Source organism: Argiope bruennichi, chromosome X2, assembly GCF_947563725.1.
Source record: "Argiope bruennichi chromosome X2, qqArgBrue1.1, whole genome shotgun sequence".
NCBI lineage: Eukaryota > Metazoa > Arthropoda > Arachnida > Araneae > Araneidae > Argiope > Argiope bruennichi.
Window position 1 is genome coordinate 92,533,737 of NC_079163.1, and position 22,134 is coordinate 92,555,870.

General features: G+C 28.3%; 1 protein-coding gene across 2 annotated transcripts in view; it reads right to left on the minus strand.

Moving 5' to 3' along the window:
* LOC129960096 (centaurin-gamma-1A-like) overlaps positions 1 to 22,134 on the minus strand; it is a 102,068-nt gene that overhangs the window by 28,093 nt on the left and 51,841 nt on the right. For both annotated transcript variants that reach the window (XM_056073205.1, XM_056073206.1), the window contains exons 3-4: positions 16,486 to 16,573; positions 16,317 to 16,402 (exon numbers count right to left, since the gene is read on the minus strand). In XM_056073205.1, the coding sequence (XP_055929180.1) occupies positions 16,317 to 16,402; positions 16,486 to 16,573 (174 nt within the window). The remainder of the gene's footprint in view (positions 1 to 16,316; positions 16,403 to 16,485; positions 16,574 to 22,134) is intronic.

Genomic DNA, 22,134 nt, shown 5'->3' on the forward strand with positions numbered 1-22,134 from the left:
AAAATACTTTAAGTTCATAGTTTCAATCTTCACACATTTTATAACAAATTATAATCAATATAAATATTAAAAAAATACAAAGTGCTAAAGCTTAAATTTATGTGCAATGAATACATTTTATAAATTAGGTTTTTAGAATAAATTATTGTGTAGAGGAGTATCCCTTCACCTCCGTTATCTAAGTCTGCAAATCAAGCAAATAACGTAACACAACAAATAATATAACAATATGCAAATAATCTCATTAATTCAGGCAACGTTACTAACTTAAATTTCAGTCAGTTTTCTTTTTTTATTTTAAAAATCTTTTTGCATTTAAGTTAATGCATAAAATAATTATATTCTGCTAAAGTAAAGTTTACAGAATCAATACATAATTCCGCAACAATTACGTGCATTTCTGTAAAACTTGGCAGTTAATAACTCAATGCGATTTAGAAAATTTGGGCATTAAACACATTGTAATAACAAAAACAAATAGTTTATTTGTTTTATGCGGATGAATTGAAACCAAGGAAAGTCAGTTATGATTTTAATAAATTAACTGCCCATGTTGAAAACACTGATTAACAAACAGCCACATAAAAGCATCCATATTCTAATCATTATCACAATAATAGCACAAGACTCAAATAGCTATACATATTCGTTTAGTAAGATTAAGTATGCATTTTATTTGGCACAGACACAACACAGTCTATTAATAAATGTATAAGATACTAAAAATATCTAATATTTCATATTTTTAATAGAAAGAGAATAAATAAAATTATACGAATTTAAATAATAAATTGTCACTAAAATGAAACAATAGCGCATTTAGAAATTCATCTGAAAATTACAAAGAAAACAATAATAAAACATAGAAATATAAATAAACTAATGTGCTCTAAATCAAAATAAAAACAATCAATGGGTAGTTATTCAGTTTAAGTGTAAAAAGTAAAATATATATTATAGTGTTTATATTTCATTGTAAGTGTTTTTACTATACTAAGATAGATTAATTTCCTGTTTTGAAACTATACAAAACTTATTTTGGAATGGAATTCGTAATATTAAACAGTGGCCAGATGACGACGGTTGGTACCCCGTCTCTCCTAACTTCCACGCCACAGAGGAAATTTCACCTTCGATTTAAAATTTAACGTGCATCAGACCCACGTCGAGTCTCTAACTCATAATTCCTTTATATTATAACTGAGACCTCAGTATCAGACCCCCATGGCTCTTATAAACCATGGGCACGTGATAATAAAATAATATCAGGCCCTCAAGCAACTATAAATATAAATTTTAACGTAATTAAAAACTTATATTTAATAGAAAATACAAGTCTGATTTGTAAAAAACCAACCAAATTTATTTCCAAAAACCTACAAACCATTATCTGCACTAGACTTCACATATTTAACATTTACTTGGCTATATATTAAACGCAAAATATGAAATCTCTATAATTTCATTTTATAATGGTTTGACTTGAATTTCATAATCAAGCTCAAAAAGGATTATTTCTGACAAATTGGAGTACATTGATTTCAACGTACAAGACTACTGAATAAAGTTTCTTTTTTGGAAAGGAATAAAAAAAAAAAAGTAAAACTTCACTATTTTTTGGAATTCTACAAATTGTGTCGCGAGAATATTCGTTTATGAAAAGACAACACTTGCTACAAAATTCAATGAAATATATATATATAAATTAAGTTATGCAAAATTTATGTATGGTTTTGAAACTACTATAAGGGTAGACCTCAATTTTTAATCCACGGTTATCTTACAAAGAGGATATCTTACTACAACCCTAAGAAGAACAGGAATAACCTAACTTAATTAATATTCGACTCTCAGCATTGCACATTAATAATGATATAGCTCACTGATTAACGGATGACAAGGCTAAACAGCAAGAAAAATGAAAATTAAAAAAAAAGTAGTCTTTATCTTAGAACGAAAAAAGACTACAAACGAAGCTAATAAGAAAGAATACTTTCGGGTTAAATAAAGAAAAAATTTTGAAGATTATACAAATGTAATTATGTAGATAGCGCTTTATGTAAATGTTCAGATATTTTTAAAGAGAACATATCTTTGAATTTAATATCATAGATTACGAAGGGACAATAAGAAATATTGGGAGACTTTTTTGCGAACTGTACAATCACAGTCCTGATATAATTATAAACATTTTCAAGCAGGATTTGTCAAATGAGAAAGTATTTACAACTTAAGCATAATTTTAAAAACTGAGTTGCAACCAGGCTTTTTTTTAAAATCAACTACGGATCAAGTGCGATTTGAAATTAATAATGAAGTTCCAAATATTTAATCCAAAATAACTATTCTTTAGGATGAAACTTCTGGCTTAAGTTGAAATTACGGATTTTTATCATATCAACAAATTAATTTCAAACAAATGGATTGAGGATTGAAAAACTCAGAAAATTATTAAGGTATTTCAGATGAACTCCAAAGTTATGAGCTAAGATATGAGACAACATCAAATAGCAGAAACACTGATCCGTCTTTCTTCGCCTCAGTTCATTTTACCAAATCATTTGAAATGTCCAATGAATTCATATGCAGAACAAGTTTGAAAAAAAAAAAAAAAAAAAAGGGGGGGTTGCAGATATAAGCTTTTTATCGAGTGTGTATAAAACACTCAATTTTCACTTTTAATTTACAAAAAAAATGAATACCACATAAAACGGCAATGTCCTTTCCCTCGTTTTCTAAAAGAGTGCGCATGTTAATAGCTAAAACAATAAACACGTGTTAATAGCTAAATCATTCATCGAAATATTCATAAACATTTCACATAATAGGGAAATGTTTCTCAGTTAGTATTTTATCAAATTTGGAAGTTACCTCAAATCCCAAAATTCAAAAACTGTTTCATTTTTTCCACGAAAAATAATTAGGAGTGAAAAATCTATATAAGGCGTTTAGTTTTTCAGAAATCGTACAAAAAAATCATTTATTCCTTAGTAAATAAATAAATATTTGTCAGAAAAGGATGAAATAATCTTCTCTTCTTTGCTTTTAAAGTCATTTCTTTCTGCTCTCATATAAATCTATTAATTCAAATTCTAACAGTTGCTGTCAGAGGTTTGAATAAAATATATCTCATTTCATAATCACGAGTCAATTTATATTTATATTACCAATATCACAGAAACCAAAATTATATATTCACAAAAATTTAAATGGGAAATTGTCGGAGTATATCGGGATGTTGGGAATTTTTTGTGTTAGGTTCAGAAAATTAAGGAAAAAATCACAAAAATTGCAATAACTCACTCAAAAATAAGCCAATTCGTATAAAATATGAGTATGTTGTCAAACAAGAGTTGCCGAGTAAAACTGCAAATTGCAAATTAGTGGAGCTGCAATCTGAATACGTCATCTGCGAGGAGCATAAAATTGCATGTTTGAGAGCAAGTCTGCAAATTTTGCTGCGATATTGAGATAAGAAATCTGGGATAGCTAATTCGTGGCAGTGTATCATTTGCCCGAAGAACTGCGATGGAGAACTATTGGGAGACTAGAAACAGGACAAAGACAAACAGAAGTAGCCAGATGGCTAAATGTGAGGCCTTCCATGGTATAGAGACTTCGGCAACTATTTCTAAACACAGACTCAGCATTCAGAAGGTTCAGCTAAGAACGGCCAACCGCTACGACGAACACCGATGACCAATATTGGTCATTATGGTCATGAAGGAATAGAACCGCAAATCCAACAGCTCAGATCCTTTCTTGCTGCAGCCACCAGAAGTTTGGTATCAACGTCATTTGTGCTTAGAAGTCTTCATGGAGATTACCTGTGTATGAGACGGACAGCCATTTCCTTGCAGCTCACGTCATGTCACAGAAAGGAACGTTAGGTCCAGTTTTAGCTTCCAAAGCGATAGTCGGTGCTATTTGATTTGGAAAGAACCCGTTATCATCCATCAAAAATCCATCTGTGAAAAAAATGCATACGGTGGAGACAGTGCTTCTTTTTGGTATGATATTTCTTTGGGTGGACACACAGACCACGAATACTCGAGCCTACATGCACTCCTGTGCTAAGATAATAGGTGATGATTTCCTGTTACAGAAGAACAATGCTAGTCCATATAGCGCTCGCATCGTGAATGATTATCTTCTGCAATAAACAATTCAGCGCATGACCAGCTCAATCATTGGACCTGAATCATATCGAGCATGTTTAAGATATTTTAGGAAGACGTACAGTTGCTTTCAATCCTCCACCTCAGACTATTGCCACACTTGCAACTGCTTTACATAAACAATGGCTCTCACTTTCTTCGGAGCTGATAGACCACATAACTGACAGCAGCACACATCACTGCACGTGTTATATAGCTTCTACAAGGAATCATACTCCATACTGAAGGAACTTTTTCTATATCAAATTGACACATTCAATTTGTTCATTTTATACACATACTAATTTCTATAACATTATAATTATCTGGTAATTTCATATCATTTTATGCATTTCTATGTACTGTATACTGTGGGTCAGTTCCATTAAATTTTTCATGCAACTTTTTGAGTACTCATCATTTTTGTGATCTTTCTTTAATTTTTGGAAACCGGTGTATTTGTTTAAATTTGAAAGCATTCTCAAAAATTAACGGACTTTAGATCAAACACATATTCATGCACAAACATTTAAAACACCAATGACCAGATGGGTTTTTTACATACCACAGGATCCTAGAAAGCCACGGGATCCAGAAAAAAAAGAGAGAGAAAGAGTGTACTAAATTAAAACTATATTACAACAGTGTAAATCAACAATATTATTAAACTTAACACAATAATGTTTATTGACAACTAAAATGTAATCACAGAAAAAACAATTAACTTAATGGATAAACTTAAAAACATCAAATGTAAATAAGTTGCGAAAGTATCAAAGGTGATCGAACGCTGACAAATAAAGCTATAGCATTACCAATTTTAACCTTGTTTTACAATTCTAATAATAACTAAGAAAGCATAAAAACGTAAATAGATAACACAAAATGATATTTCTAAACACAAAGCAATTCTTACCATAAATAATGAATTTGGGATTTTATAACAAGGAAAATAATTCATCAAAAAGAGCAAAAGATAAATAGAGAAGTGCATTTTCCAAAAACTAGTGCTGCAACACTAAATTTTGATTTCATTTATTAGAAAGGGAAGAAGTAATGCGAATTTCTTCTTTTGCAATTTTATATTCTGGAAACATTAGAACAAATATTTGAATTCCTCGTCTCTGACTCCTGAAACAAAATGTCATATCCTTATATATTTCGCGAAATTACAGACTATTCGTAATTCCTACACTCAAATATCAAGAACAAAGTCAAGTATTTCAATAAGTTTTGTTACCATTAATTTTAAGAAGATTTGTAAAAAGTAAAAAATAAATAAAGTGAATAACGCAAATTATACAAAGAAAAATCAATTCGACAAATTTAATTTTAATTGTAGTATACCTATATCATGTAAATATATTGAAAAATAATATTATGCTATTAATTTTATATAACATTATACTTTTCTAATATCTACACTTACTACCGCTACTGTTTCAACATTAAGCATAACTGATTCAAAACAAATTTTTCTACAACTTCAAATAATACTCAAACAAATATATAATGACTTATTTATGTTTTAATTTAAAGAAATCGCAATTTCATTTTCATTTTAGTATTTAAAAAAAAATGGACTGTACACAGTAGTAATGTTTCCAGTTTTAATTTAGTATAATTTTAATAATAATCCCTTTTGAAGCAACACGAGGGTTATTTTGAAACGGAACTCGCAATTTTGAACCGTGGTCAGATGATGAGGACGACAGATGAATCCTTTTTTATTATTATTATTTTTCCCCAAACTATTTGAAGGGAAGATTTTTGTCCCTGGTAGGTTTAACTGACATCAGTTCCACTTATACTGCTGTTCTTCAAATTGCTTCTTTCACTGTTCTGTGAAATCATGTTTAAAAACTTGACCATTCGAAACCGAAGCCTTAGCACGAGTCTACCGTGATACGAAAGCTTCCAAATTTTGAAAAGCTATTTACATATTAAGGAAGCAAATATCCGATAGAAAAAAAAACTACTTTTACATACCACAATTTCCTATCATTTCTTGTTTTATAAAACAATTTAAATTCATAAGCGTCACAATTCACATCTTGCACAAAAATCGATAGTAAAATTGCATGCGACTTTCAAACTTTTATGGCGTTAAGAACAACAAATTCAGAGTTTGTCTAAATATTTTTTTGCATTAAATAAATTACTATGAAGACTACCAAAAATGGGAGATATATAAAAAAAAATCTATCCACAGAGATCCCAATTAAAAATCGGATAACTGTTCATTTGTCGACGTGGCTACACAAGCCATCGGTTCGACTAAGAAGCACACCCGACTATTTTTACAAATAATCAAAATAATAAATAAGTTACTACGTTAGTTCCATACATTACATTAAAATACAATTTAATTTTTTATAACTAATTCTAAGCAAGTAAAACTTACCCCCCTGAAGCCTATAAACCCCTCCATTAAGTACAAATACGTCCTATGTATTTAATTAGCTATAATAATAATCGATATTTAACTATTTATATTCAGATTATCTACTACAGATTTAAGAAAAAGCACAAAATGTTACGAACTTTTCTTTCATTCAGTATTTAAGTATAAGCTATTTTGAAATTAGAATAATACATAGTTCAACTAGTAATCTAGACAAGATGTATCTGTACCTAATGTGGTGCTTAACAAGCGTTTAGAAGTAAGCCTACCTCTTTATAGTTAGTAATTAAGAAATAAATTAATCATATTTTAATGTACCATATAAATAATAATGTCAACAATGTTCTCTATCTATGATATTTAAACTTATCTGGAACAAAGAATACTTTGATTAGATATCATTTAATCTATAAATTGCAATATCATCGTCAATGCTTGAAAAAAAAAAAAGCATCTTTTGTTACACAAAAATTTAAAGCTTCTCATTTTATGATAACGAGGCAATTTTATTCAATTGCTTGAAATCAACATGGGCTTAATTTTCTAACTTCGAATTAGTAGTGCAAAGATAATTCATCAACTTCTTCTAACAACACAGATTCAATAAATCTATTTATTAATTTCAGTATCTTTGTTAAAAAATATCTAGTCTGTTCAAATGAATTAGATCACCTTGATATATTTTGGAAAATCGTAACTCTCATTTAACAATAAGAATTCTAAATTTCAACTGTTCATAACTCATCAACATTTTACTCAGAATTAAAAAATACCAAGTTAATGAGCTAATTGGATATGAACTCGAAATTTAATGTTGCTATTTTAAAAAATTGAGTTTGTGTAAATCTTAAAAATACAAAAATGGCCCTTTGAATAATAATAATAATAAACCTCTAATAAAGGGATATTTCTGCGCCGATACCCATCTGTAGCATTATTGTGCGATAAGTTTCGAAATAACAAACAGTGTTTGGATTTATTTATTTTGACGAACTGCACTATAGTAAAAATGTTTATGATGCTGCAAGTCAAGTAGGTTACTGATGTACAATAAGCAAGTTTCTATTTGAAAACTGAATTGATGAGATAAACTGCATTATAATAATCAAAAATAATAATTTTGTTTTAAAAAAAATTTAAAAAGCAAAATTGAAATTTAAAGAAAACAAGCACCACCCCTTCATTTGACATATGCTTAAAAAAAACAGTTCCTTTCAAACATCACTTTCGGTTTTTTTTTAAATGTATTTAGAAAACAAGAAAGCTTACCATAATATATAAAATAAATAAATAAATAAAAGACGGTGGTTCTGAAATGAGTAAATAATGAGTAATAAATAAATAAAAGACGGTGGTACTCAAAATGATTTTTGTTAGTTCTGAGTTCTGCAAATGAGGAAAGATATGCAGAATTCGATCAGCGTGCAACGACTAGGAAAACTTTTAATCTAACAGATGCTAAAAGAGGTTCAAGAATTTTTTATTTAAATAAAGAAACTCTTGTTCCATTTAAAACAAGTCTTATTAATTAGAATCAATGTGCAATTACTTTACACTACCAAATTTGAAATTAAAAATTTTGATCTTTAAATGTCGTTTAAATTTTTTTTATCGGGAATAAGAAAAACTTGCAATAATATTCAAAAGCTGACTTATCACAAGCTATAATTTAAATAACAGTCACAGAAAATAAAATAACTAAACATCAGTTAAATATCTATTTTTATTTCTGTCCAATAATTTTCTTCGATTTTTTTTTTCAATAATGGTAAATTTAATCATCAGATACTTTGATATAACAGATATTCATTGCATCGCAACAAAAATAGATTCAATTTATTTGCTTGAACTAAACAAATCAGGTGCATTATTTCAAAATTAAGCTGTAGATAGAAAAACCTAATCAATAAATTACTTCACAGCTTATTAAAGATCCAAGAAATCTAAAATATTAGTATAAAATAAGAACCTAATTGGCTGTTCAAAATGACTAAGTTTGTATAAATTCTCCCAAGCAAGTAAAGTCAAGATTAAGCTTCTATTCTTTTGTTGCTGTCAATTCCACTGTGGAAATGATGAAATGACATATAAGAGATCAACCCAGAAATAAATCTCTCAATAATTTTCTTTGAATCACTGGCTTACAGGAAATATTTTTAACATCGAATTGTAGATTACAAAAACTGAAAAAGTATAGAAGAAAATATTTTGACTTGCGAAAAATACGGTTAAAAATTTCTTCCAAACAAGAAAAAAGTTTGATTTTTAAGGTACGACAAGTGGTGGCAACCGGCAGAAATCGTTAAGGTCTCAACAACTAGAAGGTGGAGCGTTAAGTCAGAGAGAAGAATCGTTTCAATTGATTTGTTTCGAAATAACAAACATCACTAATATATTCAATTCTTCATCATGGAAAAATCGTGGAAGCGTCTTTTTCTATTATAATTATGGCTTATATTCATTTACTATCTGATTTTTATTCACATAAGCTTAAATACATATACTTGTCAGAAGGATTTCAATATAATTTAAAAACATTGGTATAATTCCTTGTGAAAATCTGGAACTACAACTTTATGGTTAATTCTTAAATTCTTCTTCTTTCATTTTCATTTTAAATAAAAATATTATGAAAAGGCATAAAAAGAAAAAAGAAAACTATATCATCATCTATAAAAATTGGCACATCGTTTTTTATAGTCATAAAAGAACTTGATTTTTTGATATTTGTCCCGAAATAGCTTCCACTCATTTGTTCTAACTATTATTAACACAATCATAACTAATACTGATTTTAAATATAGTATTATCCAGCATTTACCTTTCATGCTTTTTTTTACAATTTCCTGTGATGATCATCTCAGATTTCAAGTGCAATACTATCTACATGTGGTTTCTCACAATACACGTTTTACTTCGATTTACACCACTATTCATTTTACCATTTATTCATTGAGTCTCTGGAAAGTATTAAAGAAGGGTAATAAATAGTGTACACGATAACATTTCTGAACGGAACGACAGTGATCCATAAATAAACATTTTTAAGAAAGAAAAATAGCAATTATTTTCCCAATTCTGCCTTGGATTTTTCCAAATTAATATACTTACAGCTTCATAAAATACTCTAACACTTTTAGTATATATTTTCCCTCCATAAGACTTAAACAAAAAAAAAAAAAAAAAAAAAAAAAAAAAAAAAATCAAAAGCATCATGGATTTCAAACAATTTTTTTCAGGTGGATGAAAAATAAGACGATCGTATTCTTAAGTTTATGAGGAATATTTACACAGTCACTAACAAAACCGACATTTGTACCGACAAATTTCTATAAAGCACAGCATATATTGCTATAAATAAGTGTTTTGTCGACAATGGTTGAAGGTAAGAGCTTCATCTTAAAAGTGCTTGCTTAATCTTTTAAAATTTAAAATGCCCAAAGAAGAATCATGAGCAAGACAGTCAGATTCAAAATTATTTTTACGATTCAGCACTTTCTCATAATTCCTTTTAGTATTTCATGTTTAACTTCTCATTTGCTTTAGTCACACCCAAGTTCAAATGTTAGCATGATGAATATTATAGAATTATTTTGACAATTTTAAACAGATATATATATATCTCATTTCTGCATTATATATATGTATTCTATGATGTCAATTTATTTATATTTATTTTTGTTTCAACAAACTATTCGCCTCTTTATTCATGTCTTGGCATTCCTCTAACACGTTGAAAATTATTGCTCTATTTCTGCTCTCTCTGGCCTCATATTTTCTTCTACGCATGCCGTGTTAATGTGTCGAGGTTAAATGCACAAGAAATAAACCAGATGGGAGTGCAGCGCCTTCAAGAAAACGAACAGGATACACTTTTAATTCTTAAAGTGGAAAAAAGAATTAACAATAGAGTAGTTCGAATGGGTTTACTTCCGGGCTGCCATTTATTTCATAAAAATGTATGAGTTCGTAAATCAAAAGTACACAAAAAGGAGAAAAAAAGACTGCACAATTTATTTTTTTAATAATTAAAAAAAAACACGACAATTTTTTAAACGCAAAATCGAATTTGGTAGGGAAGAGGTTGGAAAAATAAAAGATTTCATCAAATGCGTTGGTTATTTAAATTTATTCCTCTTCGAGTGGCCAAATCAAAAACACCGGGGAAAAAGATAATCTAATAGGGAAAATAGAATCCGTGCTAAGAGCATTGGCGATTTATAAAAAGATCATTTAGAAACATTAAAAAAAATAGCCCCTCTTTTTATTTATTTATTTTTTCTATGACCAAGAAAATGAGGTGAACCGTATAGTCATGGTTCGCTTCGATCCATCGAAACAAGCGTATCTCGTATTTCACACTAACAAAATAAATAAACAGGATTTAGTTAATAGATGGCTTAAGAACAAATGAGGCTGAACGAAGCTCCTCTTTTCTGAATGAAGCATTCTTGTATCCGATCTCCTTTGACTGCTCTTCCAAGAGAAGATGCGCTTTATTTTCCATTAATGTTTCACAATACATGACGGAAGAAGTTATGTAACGGCAGTTAAATATCATTAATGTCATTTTTTTCGTAGTCAAAACAATGAAACGGAGGTCATTATTTCATATTTCAACAGGTGAAACCAGTCTACAATGCAGACAAACGATAGTGGATACAAAGCAGGGTTTTTCTTCTGTAACAAATGTTATTCATGCTTCAAAAGTATTTACATAAATAAAAGTGGAGATTTTGAGATAACCTTTCTCTGCAATAAAGATGCTAGATATTAGCTCTTTATATTTAACTCATTCTTCCATTACAAGTTCATCATATTTTATATACTTAGAGTAATTAGCTGAATAAGGAAGGGCGTCTTTTTCTTTTATTTATTTAAAATATAAGATTCAGACTGATAAAGAATAGCATCAAAAACAAAGCATTATTAGAAGGCGTGCGATTTAAATCAGCTAAATTGCTCTACAAGAAATAAACAAATGCATTAGTAAAAAAATAATAGAATCCCTTTTCATAGTTAAGCCGGTCATATGCTCATGATGTTATGTTTCTATGTTGGCGAAAGTTTAAAAAATATACCTTTCAGTTAAACATAGTGTGAGTAACAACAGTTTTATGTTTATAGTTATAAATATGACTGACAAAGATAATTCAGTAGATTATACCGCATAAAATCCAAAAATGAACTATTGAAATCTCAACATTAAAGCGACTTAACGCCACCGGAAAACTGAAAAAAAAAATTAAAACATGTTTCTTTTCTTGTAAGCAAAATAAGTTTTTTAGTTTAAACATACCAATTATGTTAAAACACTTATCGTTCCCCTTACAATAAACGTTTAAAAGTACAATTTTAGATGCATCACATAAACGTGTACCAAGAAGTAAAAAATTAAACATATCATATACGTAAGCAATCAATACATCTAAACAGATTTAGTAGTAAACGATATTTAAAAAACCCTCAAAACTAAAATACAATAATTTATTTTTTAAAAAATGCTTTAATTATATGAAAGTCTGAGCTTTATAATTTTATCTTCTGTTCTGTTTTTATTCTGTTCTCTTGCTTAAAATGTACAAGTTAGTTAATTTCATTTCACTAATAAGCTAATCCGCATTTAGAAAATTTCTGAAAGAAAAGGCTACAGGACATTGCCAAAGTGCATAAATCAGATGGCAATCGCTACAAACCATTCAGATGATTTAAAATATTTTTAGACTTACAGCTACTCTTGTTAGCAGTCGAACCCTCATCGGCTACGGATGCAGTTATTCTATATATTAACTATGCGCAAAACTAAAGCGGTTTAGCAATAACAAGTTCTCTATCATTACAATTAGATTCTGCAATGTAGGGAAGTAAAGATATACGAATAGCCGTTAATCTATAACTATTTATCTATCATTACAATTAGATTTTGCAATATAGGGAAGTACAGATTTACGAATAGCCGTTAATCTAAAACAATCATCAAAGATTCCGTATCGTAAAAAAATAGCAGGAAAGTAATGAATGATGGCATAACCATTCGCCATACTGAGTGGCATCAATCTCTTAAAACTCTCTGGTTTCGGCATTTCTCATCAAGAGCTATTTAGACACCTAAATCCTATTGTGCTAGGGCAAACGCATTTTTGAAAACGAAAATGTTTACGTAATTTCAGTTTGAAATCAAAGGAAAGATGTCTTTCCGCAATGAAAAATGTAAAGGAAATACGTAAGTTACACTTTTGTAAAAAAAATTTGCATGTTATAAATGTTACACGGGTAATGATAGTAAATTGTAGAAGATGTGATAGGCAAGAATTAATCTTCATGTGCCTTTTTAGGAATTTTTAAAAAGTTTAATATTATTTTCCCCCAATAAATTGGATTTTGGCTTAAAATACATAACATTTTTTTTTTATCCGTCTTATGTATTTTCACCTTTAAAACTTTTAAAGATTATTGTTAAAATTAAACATCAATTAAAATATAAATACATTAACTGCAGAAAAATGCATATCAGTCTATATTAACACAATGTTCATCAATTCTACTAAAGAAAAAAAAAATGCGATTTCACAGACTTTCGTTATTTTCAGTTAAAATAATTATAAATCGTGCTTACTATACTGTAAATTATATAGTATAAATTATTATTAATTATAATAATTTACTGAAATAAAAAAAAATGCAAATTTTTCTTCAAATCAATCACTGAAACGAAACGAAAAATTAAAAATTTCGGGAAAGCAATCTATTTGAATATAAATATTGAGTCTCATTATATAATATGAATATAAAGGTTCAGTTAACTCATTTTTATGTTCTTCTTGAAATCAAATTAAAAAATTTCAGTAGGTATTAAAAAATATCATCTGGATCATAAAGTAGAATTAAAATGAAAAGAATTTTCTTTTTATTTCCCTGCTATAATGCATATTTATTGAGAGTTGGAGTATAATTTATATCATTAAAAACAAAGATAAGACTAAAAAAAATACAAAGCAAATTTAAAGTTAATCTTTTAAATATATGTGCGTGCACACATACAGAAAAATCAAGAAAATTTTGATATCCTAAAAATACCCCCCCCCCCATTTGTTTTAGGACTTAGGACTCAAAATTGAATGAATTTCATTCTATTTGAATAGGTTTATAAAATCAATTAACAAAAAGTTTGCAAAACATTAAATACATTCTAATAGTGCATTAGAAATTTGTCGTTGATAAGTTATTTTTTTTATGATGTTAGATGCAGAAGTTATGTTTCTGAATTTTGTTGTCCCATTAATAAAGCTTATTCAGAAAATGCTAAGTTAAATTTTTTGAAACCATACCATAGATATTCGAAAATAGCATTCAATACAAAGACAAAAGGAGAGTATGACATTAAAGCTCTTTTCTAATTTATAGAAGTCGACGTGATATCTCCCTCTTTACAACCTTAGGGAAGATTTCCTCAAGCTAATGAAACTCATGTATTTTGTAGAAGAAAAAATAACCTCAATCACTAGGGTGGCTACCAAGCCACTGCATCCCAAAAGATTTGGATGCTTAGTCAACAAAATCAACTTTAACTTGTAAAAATCTCGACAATTAGTTTATTGATTGCTATCAAATCAAACTCCAGGTTAGTGTTGAAATCTGTTGCAGGTTTTTCACGTATTCTGTATCAACAATTAAAACAAATCTAACTTTTCACCATGAAGCTGCTCAATAATTACGGTTCTCTACAGAGGACTAATTAACACAGTACTAGTTATTGACATAGACAATAAGTAGGCTTAACCCTTAATAATAAAATAACATGTCTGACGTGTGCATAGAGTAGCATGAATTTTGATATCTAAGTCTTTTTTAAATTAAAATAGAAATTAATTTAAAACGAAAAAAAATCACTCGGGTATGTTTAAATGTTTCGCTTGTTAAGATCTTTCCGCTCTGTATACTAGAAGGAGATAATAATAAATGTCCAAAATAAAGCATATAATCTAATTAGGAGTTAAAATAAATTCGTAGTTCAAGGAATGAAATTATAGTCAGCAACCTCTGGAACAAATAAATTCAAAAAATTTTTTTCGCTAAGTATCATTTTGTTAAAATGAGGTTTTCAAAGATAAAAAATCAATGACATGAGCTCATATGGCAAACTTTATTAGAAATTAAATAATAACTTAATGTTTTAATTTGAAACTGGGAATTTAACAGTTTTATTTTAAACCAGGAGCACTTAATAAAGCCATGCACAAAGGCGGGGAAAAAAATGTCTTTAAACAGGCAATCAGAAATACTGAATTAATATTAAATTTGTCAAACAGCTAAATAAAACAAATTCTAAAGCACATTTTCTTTTCTAAATCGTAATCTTGGGAGAAAATGCACTAGCAGTTCACAAAATCAAAATTTGTGAATAAATAACGAGAATTCAAATTTATTATTAATGATTTATATTTAATTTAACGCATAAATACCCAAGATACTATAGCACAATTCTCAGAAGAGAAATAAAGCTAATACCATTAATTTTTTTTAATGAATAATGCTGGGTATTGGACGAAAAAATTTATAATAAAAAAATATTTCTCATAAAAGAGAAAGAACAAAATAATGATGGGTTTCAAGATGACAAAATTAAAAAATAAAAACAATAATAACAATAAAGCTCCACTTGGCTCGGCTAAACAGAAAAGCAGGACATACTAATTATACATCATTGAAACATTTGTTTTATTTGCAAATCAATGGAACTTTATCTAGAACATATTAGATAATGATACTTTATCTAGTGCCTTTACATTTATTCTATGCATGGTGCATCCTGTCAATGAATACAGAACTAATATGGGCACATGTATAAAATAAGCATAATAGCTCGAGGGGGCAAATTAAAAGAAAAGAAAAACAATAAGAAGTGTATTCGCATGCAGACACATAAAAATTTTTTTTAAACATTAATAATACGGAAAAAATATTTATCTTACATGGGGTACAAAATATAAGTGAATTAACGTTTATATAAAAACAGCACTATGAAACAAAAAGAAGTAAACATAAAATGTAAAAGAAAAAAAAAAGAAAACAAAATTGAACACAAAATAATAAAAAGATAAAACCGAAAAAAGAATACAATGATAATGTATTTTAATTAGCTGCATCCAAATGTACACGAACGGTATATATAAACGTATTTTGGAGAAGCAAAAATGGACAAAATTTAACCAAAATCCTATCAAGAAATATGACAAGCAAATTTCAAAAAAGTGCTATAAAAGAATACGCAAACAAAAATCATTCAAAAATTGCGTTTGTTAATCTACAGTCTACCTTGCAACTCCGTGAATCTATTCTTTGATAAACTACTATTTTAATAAAATTTTCATCAGCATTTTATTCATCAAATTTAAGCTTTAGAAAACAAAAGAATATATAAATAATGAGCCAAGTAATGTAATTTTTGTAGCTAGAAAAATCCTTTATCAACTATTCAGCTGATACAGAATATCTCTCAAATCAATGCCATGGATCCAAAAAGGTGTAATTTCAGTTTGAGATTCCCTTAAATTCAGCGTCTATCCTTACACAACAAATCAGACGTCCGTAACTCCCTCCCTAAAAAAACGTCCACCACCTCAGACTAGTTAAATTTTCCATGACAAATCCTGTGAATGTTAAATGTTTGCCGACATAACAATAAAATATTATAATCCACTGTTTACTTTCCAACACACAGTATTTAGAATAAAGAGAATAGATATTAAATTTACCTGAATTTCTGGTGGGCCGCCTTCGTCTCGAATGAGTAAAAGATAACTCTGCCCATCTATGACGACTTCCTTTTTAAATCTACCACCTGAAATGGGCACGTAGTGAATGACGGGAATTTCATAATCAAAATACTACTACTAATTTTTTTCAAAGATTTTCAACACTTACCTTCGGGGGATTCATCTTGCAAATATGAACCCGTCAGATACCTGTGAACTAATGCTGATTTTCCGCTCGATAGGCTTCCCACAATACCCTAAAAATAAAACAAGTTCATTGAAGAAATTCAGTTCACCAAAAATTAGATATGATTCAATCTGAACAAAATTCTGAAATTTTTGAAAAAAAAAAAGTAAATCGGATTCCCCCTCCAAATTTAGAAGTTTTTAAAAACAAAACTAAAATTTAACACATCCGTGCATAATTATATAAATATTTTATTCTTATTAAACTTTTAATTAGCACATCTTACCTATTAAAACTTTTCTCGATTAAAAGCAAAGTAAAAGAAATAAGAATAGAATAAATAAATTATAAAAACAAAGCGTTAGAAAAGGAATGAATTTAATATTTTAAACATTACCTCTTGTTTAACTAATTTTGTCTGTAAGAAATTTAAAACTTTTACCATTTTATATTTACTAAATTTCGTATGTTTTATCATTAAAGAAATATACATTTACGTTGTAAAAAAAAAAAAAAAAAAAAAAAAAAAAAAAAAAACCTGACACAGGAAGAAGAGGAGGAAAAAAATGCAGAACTTGAAACCGTCTTTTTATGGCATTTCTAATTTTACGTTAAATAACGACGTTCAAAAGCTAATCATGTTTACAGATTCACTCTAATGTAATTTTTTTAAGCATCAAAATTAGCATCAATACCTAAACCTGCAAGCTGCAGAGTCTCCCTAGACCAGAGTACCTTGAACTGATTTTGGAGTCATTAATAATTAAATCATTGTTTTCGCCTCTTACCGAAAACAGGAAAAGAAGTTTTTCAAAAGGTGTTAATAATGCTTATCATTTCAGCAATATCTGAATGAAGCAATGTACTATTTCTAGAGGAAATATTCTTACGATGTATCCGATCCAATTTAGATCGGATTACATCCAACTTTTCTCGGCATAGCGGAAACGACGTCTTTCCCTAATGAACAAAAAAAGTTTATCTGTCTGAACTTTTTTAAAAAATTATGGATACATTAAAAAAGCATTCTAAAATCATGAGTGACAGTTTTCATAAAAACTGTAGAAAATTCATTTAGTAAGTCTGCATGGACTTTGCCATCAAGATATTTGGTTAGAAAAATGAGTCAGAAACCTTGAACAGAAAGTTTTTACATTTCCGATAAGGTGATGACCAATTTTTTAACCCCAAAGTATTTTCAGTAAAAGTTACATACTTATAATTCTTTTTAAATATTATCGATAACGGTGTACACAAAGAATAAAATTGATAAATCTATAACTATATTTCAAAACAGATCAAAGCCGAGTTAAATACGAAAAAAAAAAAAAAAAAAAGCTTAAGTTCTTAGATTTGAGACTGACTACAGTTTTAAAACAAATGAAAATGTTTTCATGAATAAAATTTTACCCCAGTAAAGTTCTTTACGACCTACTGCAAAAAAACTTAATATTAATCAGGAAAAGCAGAAATTTTAAAAATGACAAATGAATATATAAGTTATTATGAGAGTTATTTTTTTTAAAAAACATAAAACGCATTTCAAATCTGAAAGAACTAAGTTTAAAAGTTTAATTTATTAACATCATTCAGTCCAAATTTATAAAAAGAAACAAAACATGGGATTTATTCATAATCAGGAGATAAAATCGATTCTACATTATGTATAAAACAATGACTCTGAAAATTGAAAATGCAGAAAGCATTCACTAATTCACATGTCTAAAAACATATTCCAAAATTACCGAAAATTAAAATTTTGCAGAATAGAATAACTATCCATATAAAAATTTAGAGTAAATTAAATCTGAATTTTTCTTGATTTTAATTTCATTATTTCTATGCTGAAATTAAGAAATTTGAATTTAAAAAAGACAATAAACCATTACTTAATAAGCCGGTGTGTAATAATAGCATAATTAAGGAAACAATTTAAGTTTCGTGCAATTAACAATTAATAGCATAATTTAAGGAAATAAAAATTCGTTATATATTTTATGGCAAAGAAAATAACAATTAATTGCCACGCTAACCAGAAATCAAAGTTTACTCTAAGAAATAAATAGGAAAAGAAAAAAAAACTCTGCGTGATATATTAATTAAAACGTCTGATTCGCATCAATAGAAATTCTCGTTGAGACTTTTTCCATCAGTTCCCCTCTAAAGATTTTAAATTACAGTAAATACTCATAAATTACTCCACCCTCTTTAATTGCAAATTCTTATTCTTTCTGCAGAGTTAATTGTTCCGCAGCTGGTCAAATTTTCATTCTGACATTAAAATATGCTTTCGTAACTGGCTATAAATATAAATATATAAAATAATAACATGTAATTTATTCATTCATATTGTTTCTTTATATATTTAAAGTGGACGTCTCGGCAAAACATTTCCAGACTTTTTTAATAAAAAAAAGGCAATAGGGGGGGGGGAGGAAATTTCAAAAGAAAGGAGTATCTTAAATCGAAATTTAAAAAAACCTTGTAATTTTTTGAACGGTTAATCTCGTGATAAAATCAAAAATGAGGAAAGTCCGTGGTTTTATTTCATTTGACTAAAGGTTTACAGAAAAAAAGAGACCAAAGCTTAACATTCAGCAACATAGCAAAAGTAAACTGTTCCAAAAAAGAAAACGCATGAAGTAGAAGATTTCTCAAAACAGACAAATAGAACCTATTCCATATGACTAACACCTCAAGACTAAAGCGTTTAAATGGCTAGAACACAGTATTCAGCCTACGACTAACTGTGCACCGCATGCTGCACTGGAACATTAGAAATCAAGGGCAGAGATATCTTACTTGGAAAATAATAAGGAAACGATCACAATTCATGGAAGTTTGAATAGTTTTAGAAGAGTGGGTAATACTCACTTGCAACTTCCGAATTTTATAATTTAAAAGTGTTTTTAAGTTTAACTGGTACTTGAAATTTCATTAAGCATTTTATTATTTTATTTTCACTGTCAATCGCCTATACACAATGCAAGAAACTCCAGAAAAAGTATTTGCATTCGTGATATAAGTGCCTAAAACAAAAATAAATCTTTAATAGCTAAGGATCTTTTAATTTACAAAAACAAAATTTTTTTAGCAAACGTTAAATTAAAAACTGATTCGAGAATTTCAATACTTGCGAAAATATGCTACAACCAATTTTCCGCTTACATATACACGCATAAACAAAACAAAAAAAGTGTATTGCGCATTTTCAGATCAATTAGCATTCGATTGAACATGAACAATTAACATTAGTATATTCAGAACTATTAGCATGAGCAAACGAAATGCTCTTTAATGTATGACTGAAATAAATAAATAAAAAAAAGTTAGTTTTAAGTTTTACGAGAAAATAAATTTTGCAAACACCTGATAAATAAATTGTAATGTAACGATAACAACCTTTACAAATGTAACAATTCCTAAAATATGTTTCAAAAATATATATGGAAAGCTTTATCTTTGAAAACAAAATCAAAATTATATTTGTATTTCATAATTTTCAAAAAAAATTTGCCTTTACATAAAAAAATCGAGCAATATTGCTGCTATCTAATAATTCAATCTTTACTTCAAAATAATCTCAGTTATTTACCATTGCTTTGAATATTATAGGCTTAAACAATTCGCAAATTTGTTCTCTAACACGTTCACGGATGTGAACGTTTTAGTAATCATTTTCATTGTGATGCAAAATGACATGAATGCTATAACGTTCAAATTTATAAGCCACACTACTTTGCATTCAATTCTTTATAGCCTTATTTTTAAAAATTATTATACACTTTAAAGCAATAGCTAACTGGTTCATTGAGTATTTTCATTTTGTCTTCTCTTTCCATTGTCCACGAACATGTTAAACTAGCCGAATCTCGCTTCAACCGGTTGTCGTGTTTATCTACTGACTGTATTTATGATTAACTAAAAAGGAAATAGAGTTTGAGCATGTTTAACAAAAATATACGCAGAATAAATAAAAAAAAATAATAATGAAATTAGTAGTCAGAAAACAAAAAGGGGGAAGAAAGGAAAAGGAAAGACACTCATTCATACATCCTGCTGAATAACCGACGAAAATACTCAGCCGCAAATGCTGAAGCGTTGAAAGGAAATCCAAGAATTGGAAGGTAAAACCCTATTTCTCAAAATCTGATAGTAATTAAAGCGTCAAGTTTAAACACAAAATAATAATCCCCATTTGTCATATTTTATAAAAGGTATATATCTCGTAAATAAATGAATTTCCATCATGAAGAGAAATAATTACATCATGAGATACAAAGTGTTTTTTTATATAATTTTTGCTTTTAACAAAAAATTCTACCAAAAAAAAATGTTTTTAAATATATATATATATATATTTAAAATATTCTACCGAAAGGAAAGGGTATTTCAACCGTGGATCCTAATACTGAGCTCAAAATCTCACATTTTTAATTAAATAATTAATACTTCCATTAATTTGATTGTAATTCAAATACTAGTTTTTCTAAGTACAAAAGTATATTATAAAGGATGGTTTTCTTTTATCAAAAAATCAAGTTTTAATAAAGGAAATATTAGAATTAATTAAATTTTTACCCATTATCCGCAGTTTGAAAAATCAAATGCATTGATTTAAGCAGAATTCTTGACATCTAAAAATAATTGCATATCTAGAGATCTTAATACATTTAAAAAATATTCATCGTACATTATCTCGTAAGATATATGTAACGTAGAAAATTTAAACCAAAGAAAAAATAATAAGTCTTACTTCTCATAATTATTTTCAGTTTTAAAATGCAAAATTTTCATGTTTCGGTTCGGAAACATGCATTTTACAAGCATAATAACATCTGTTTCTTTAAGTAATTGTAATGCTTCTTAAAGTCACTATAAGAAAGGCATACAAGATATTTTTTTTTATTTTATAATAAAAGCAATTTAACTAAGATTATATTAAACGTTTCGTTTTTAGAACTTTTCAAATATATTCCTATATCTTGAAAAGTCTGTACTCTTTCAAATAATATTTATATTTTAAGGAATGTCTGCATTATTTGAAGACTTGAACAGCCAGTTTTTCACGATAAGTTTCAAAAAGTTTTTTTTTTTTTGGGGGGGGGGGCTGTATGCAGGTACATCTGGTTTCTATTTATTAATTTCCTGTAGAATAATTTAACAGCATCTCGAAATTTAATCTCTAACCAAACAAAGTAGCATTACAAAGAAAAAAAATAATAATTGGCAACACCCGAAGCACAACTTGAATTAGAATAAATTTATTTCGGCAAAAAAGCAATGCATAGCATACAGAAATAAACGAAAATATTATTTTCATTTATTCGGTATTTTCTAATGCAAAAGCAGGTAAATAGTAGGCGCAAGAAAAAATACCAATTTAGATTATTTTTATTATTTGTTCGCCAAGTAATAAAATATTTCTTCAGCTGCATCCTAGGTGAAAAATGAATTATTCAAATGTGTACAGAGTGCCTATCTACTCTAATCATGGCCCAAAACTTAATTTCTAAATCGTTAGAAATAGGCAAATACTTTCAAAAGAGAACTGATCTAAATGACAAAGAATAATTTTTTTATGCTATTTAAGTCAATAAAAGTAATTTAACAGAATATCATTGGCACACT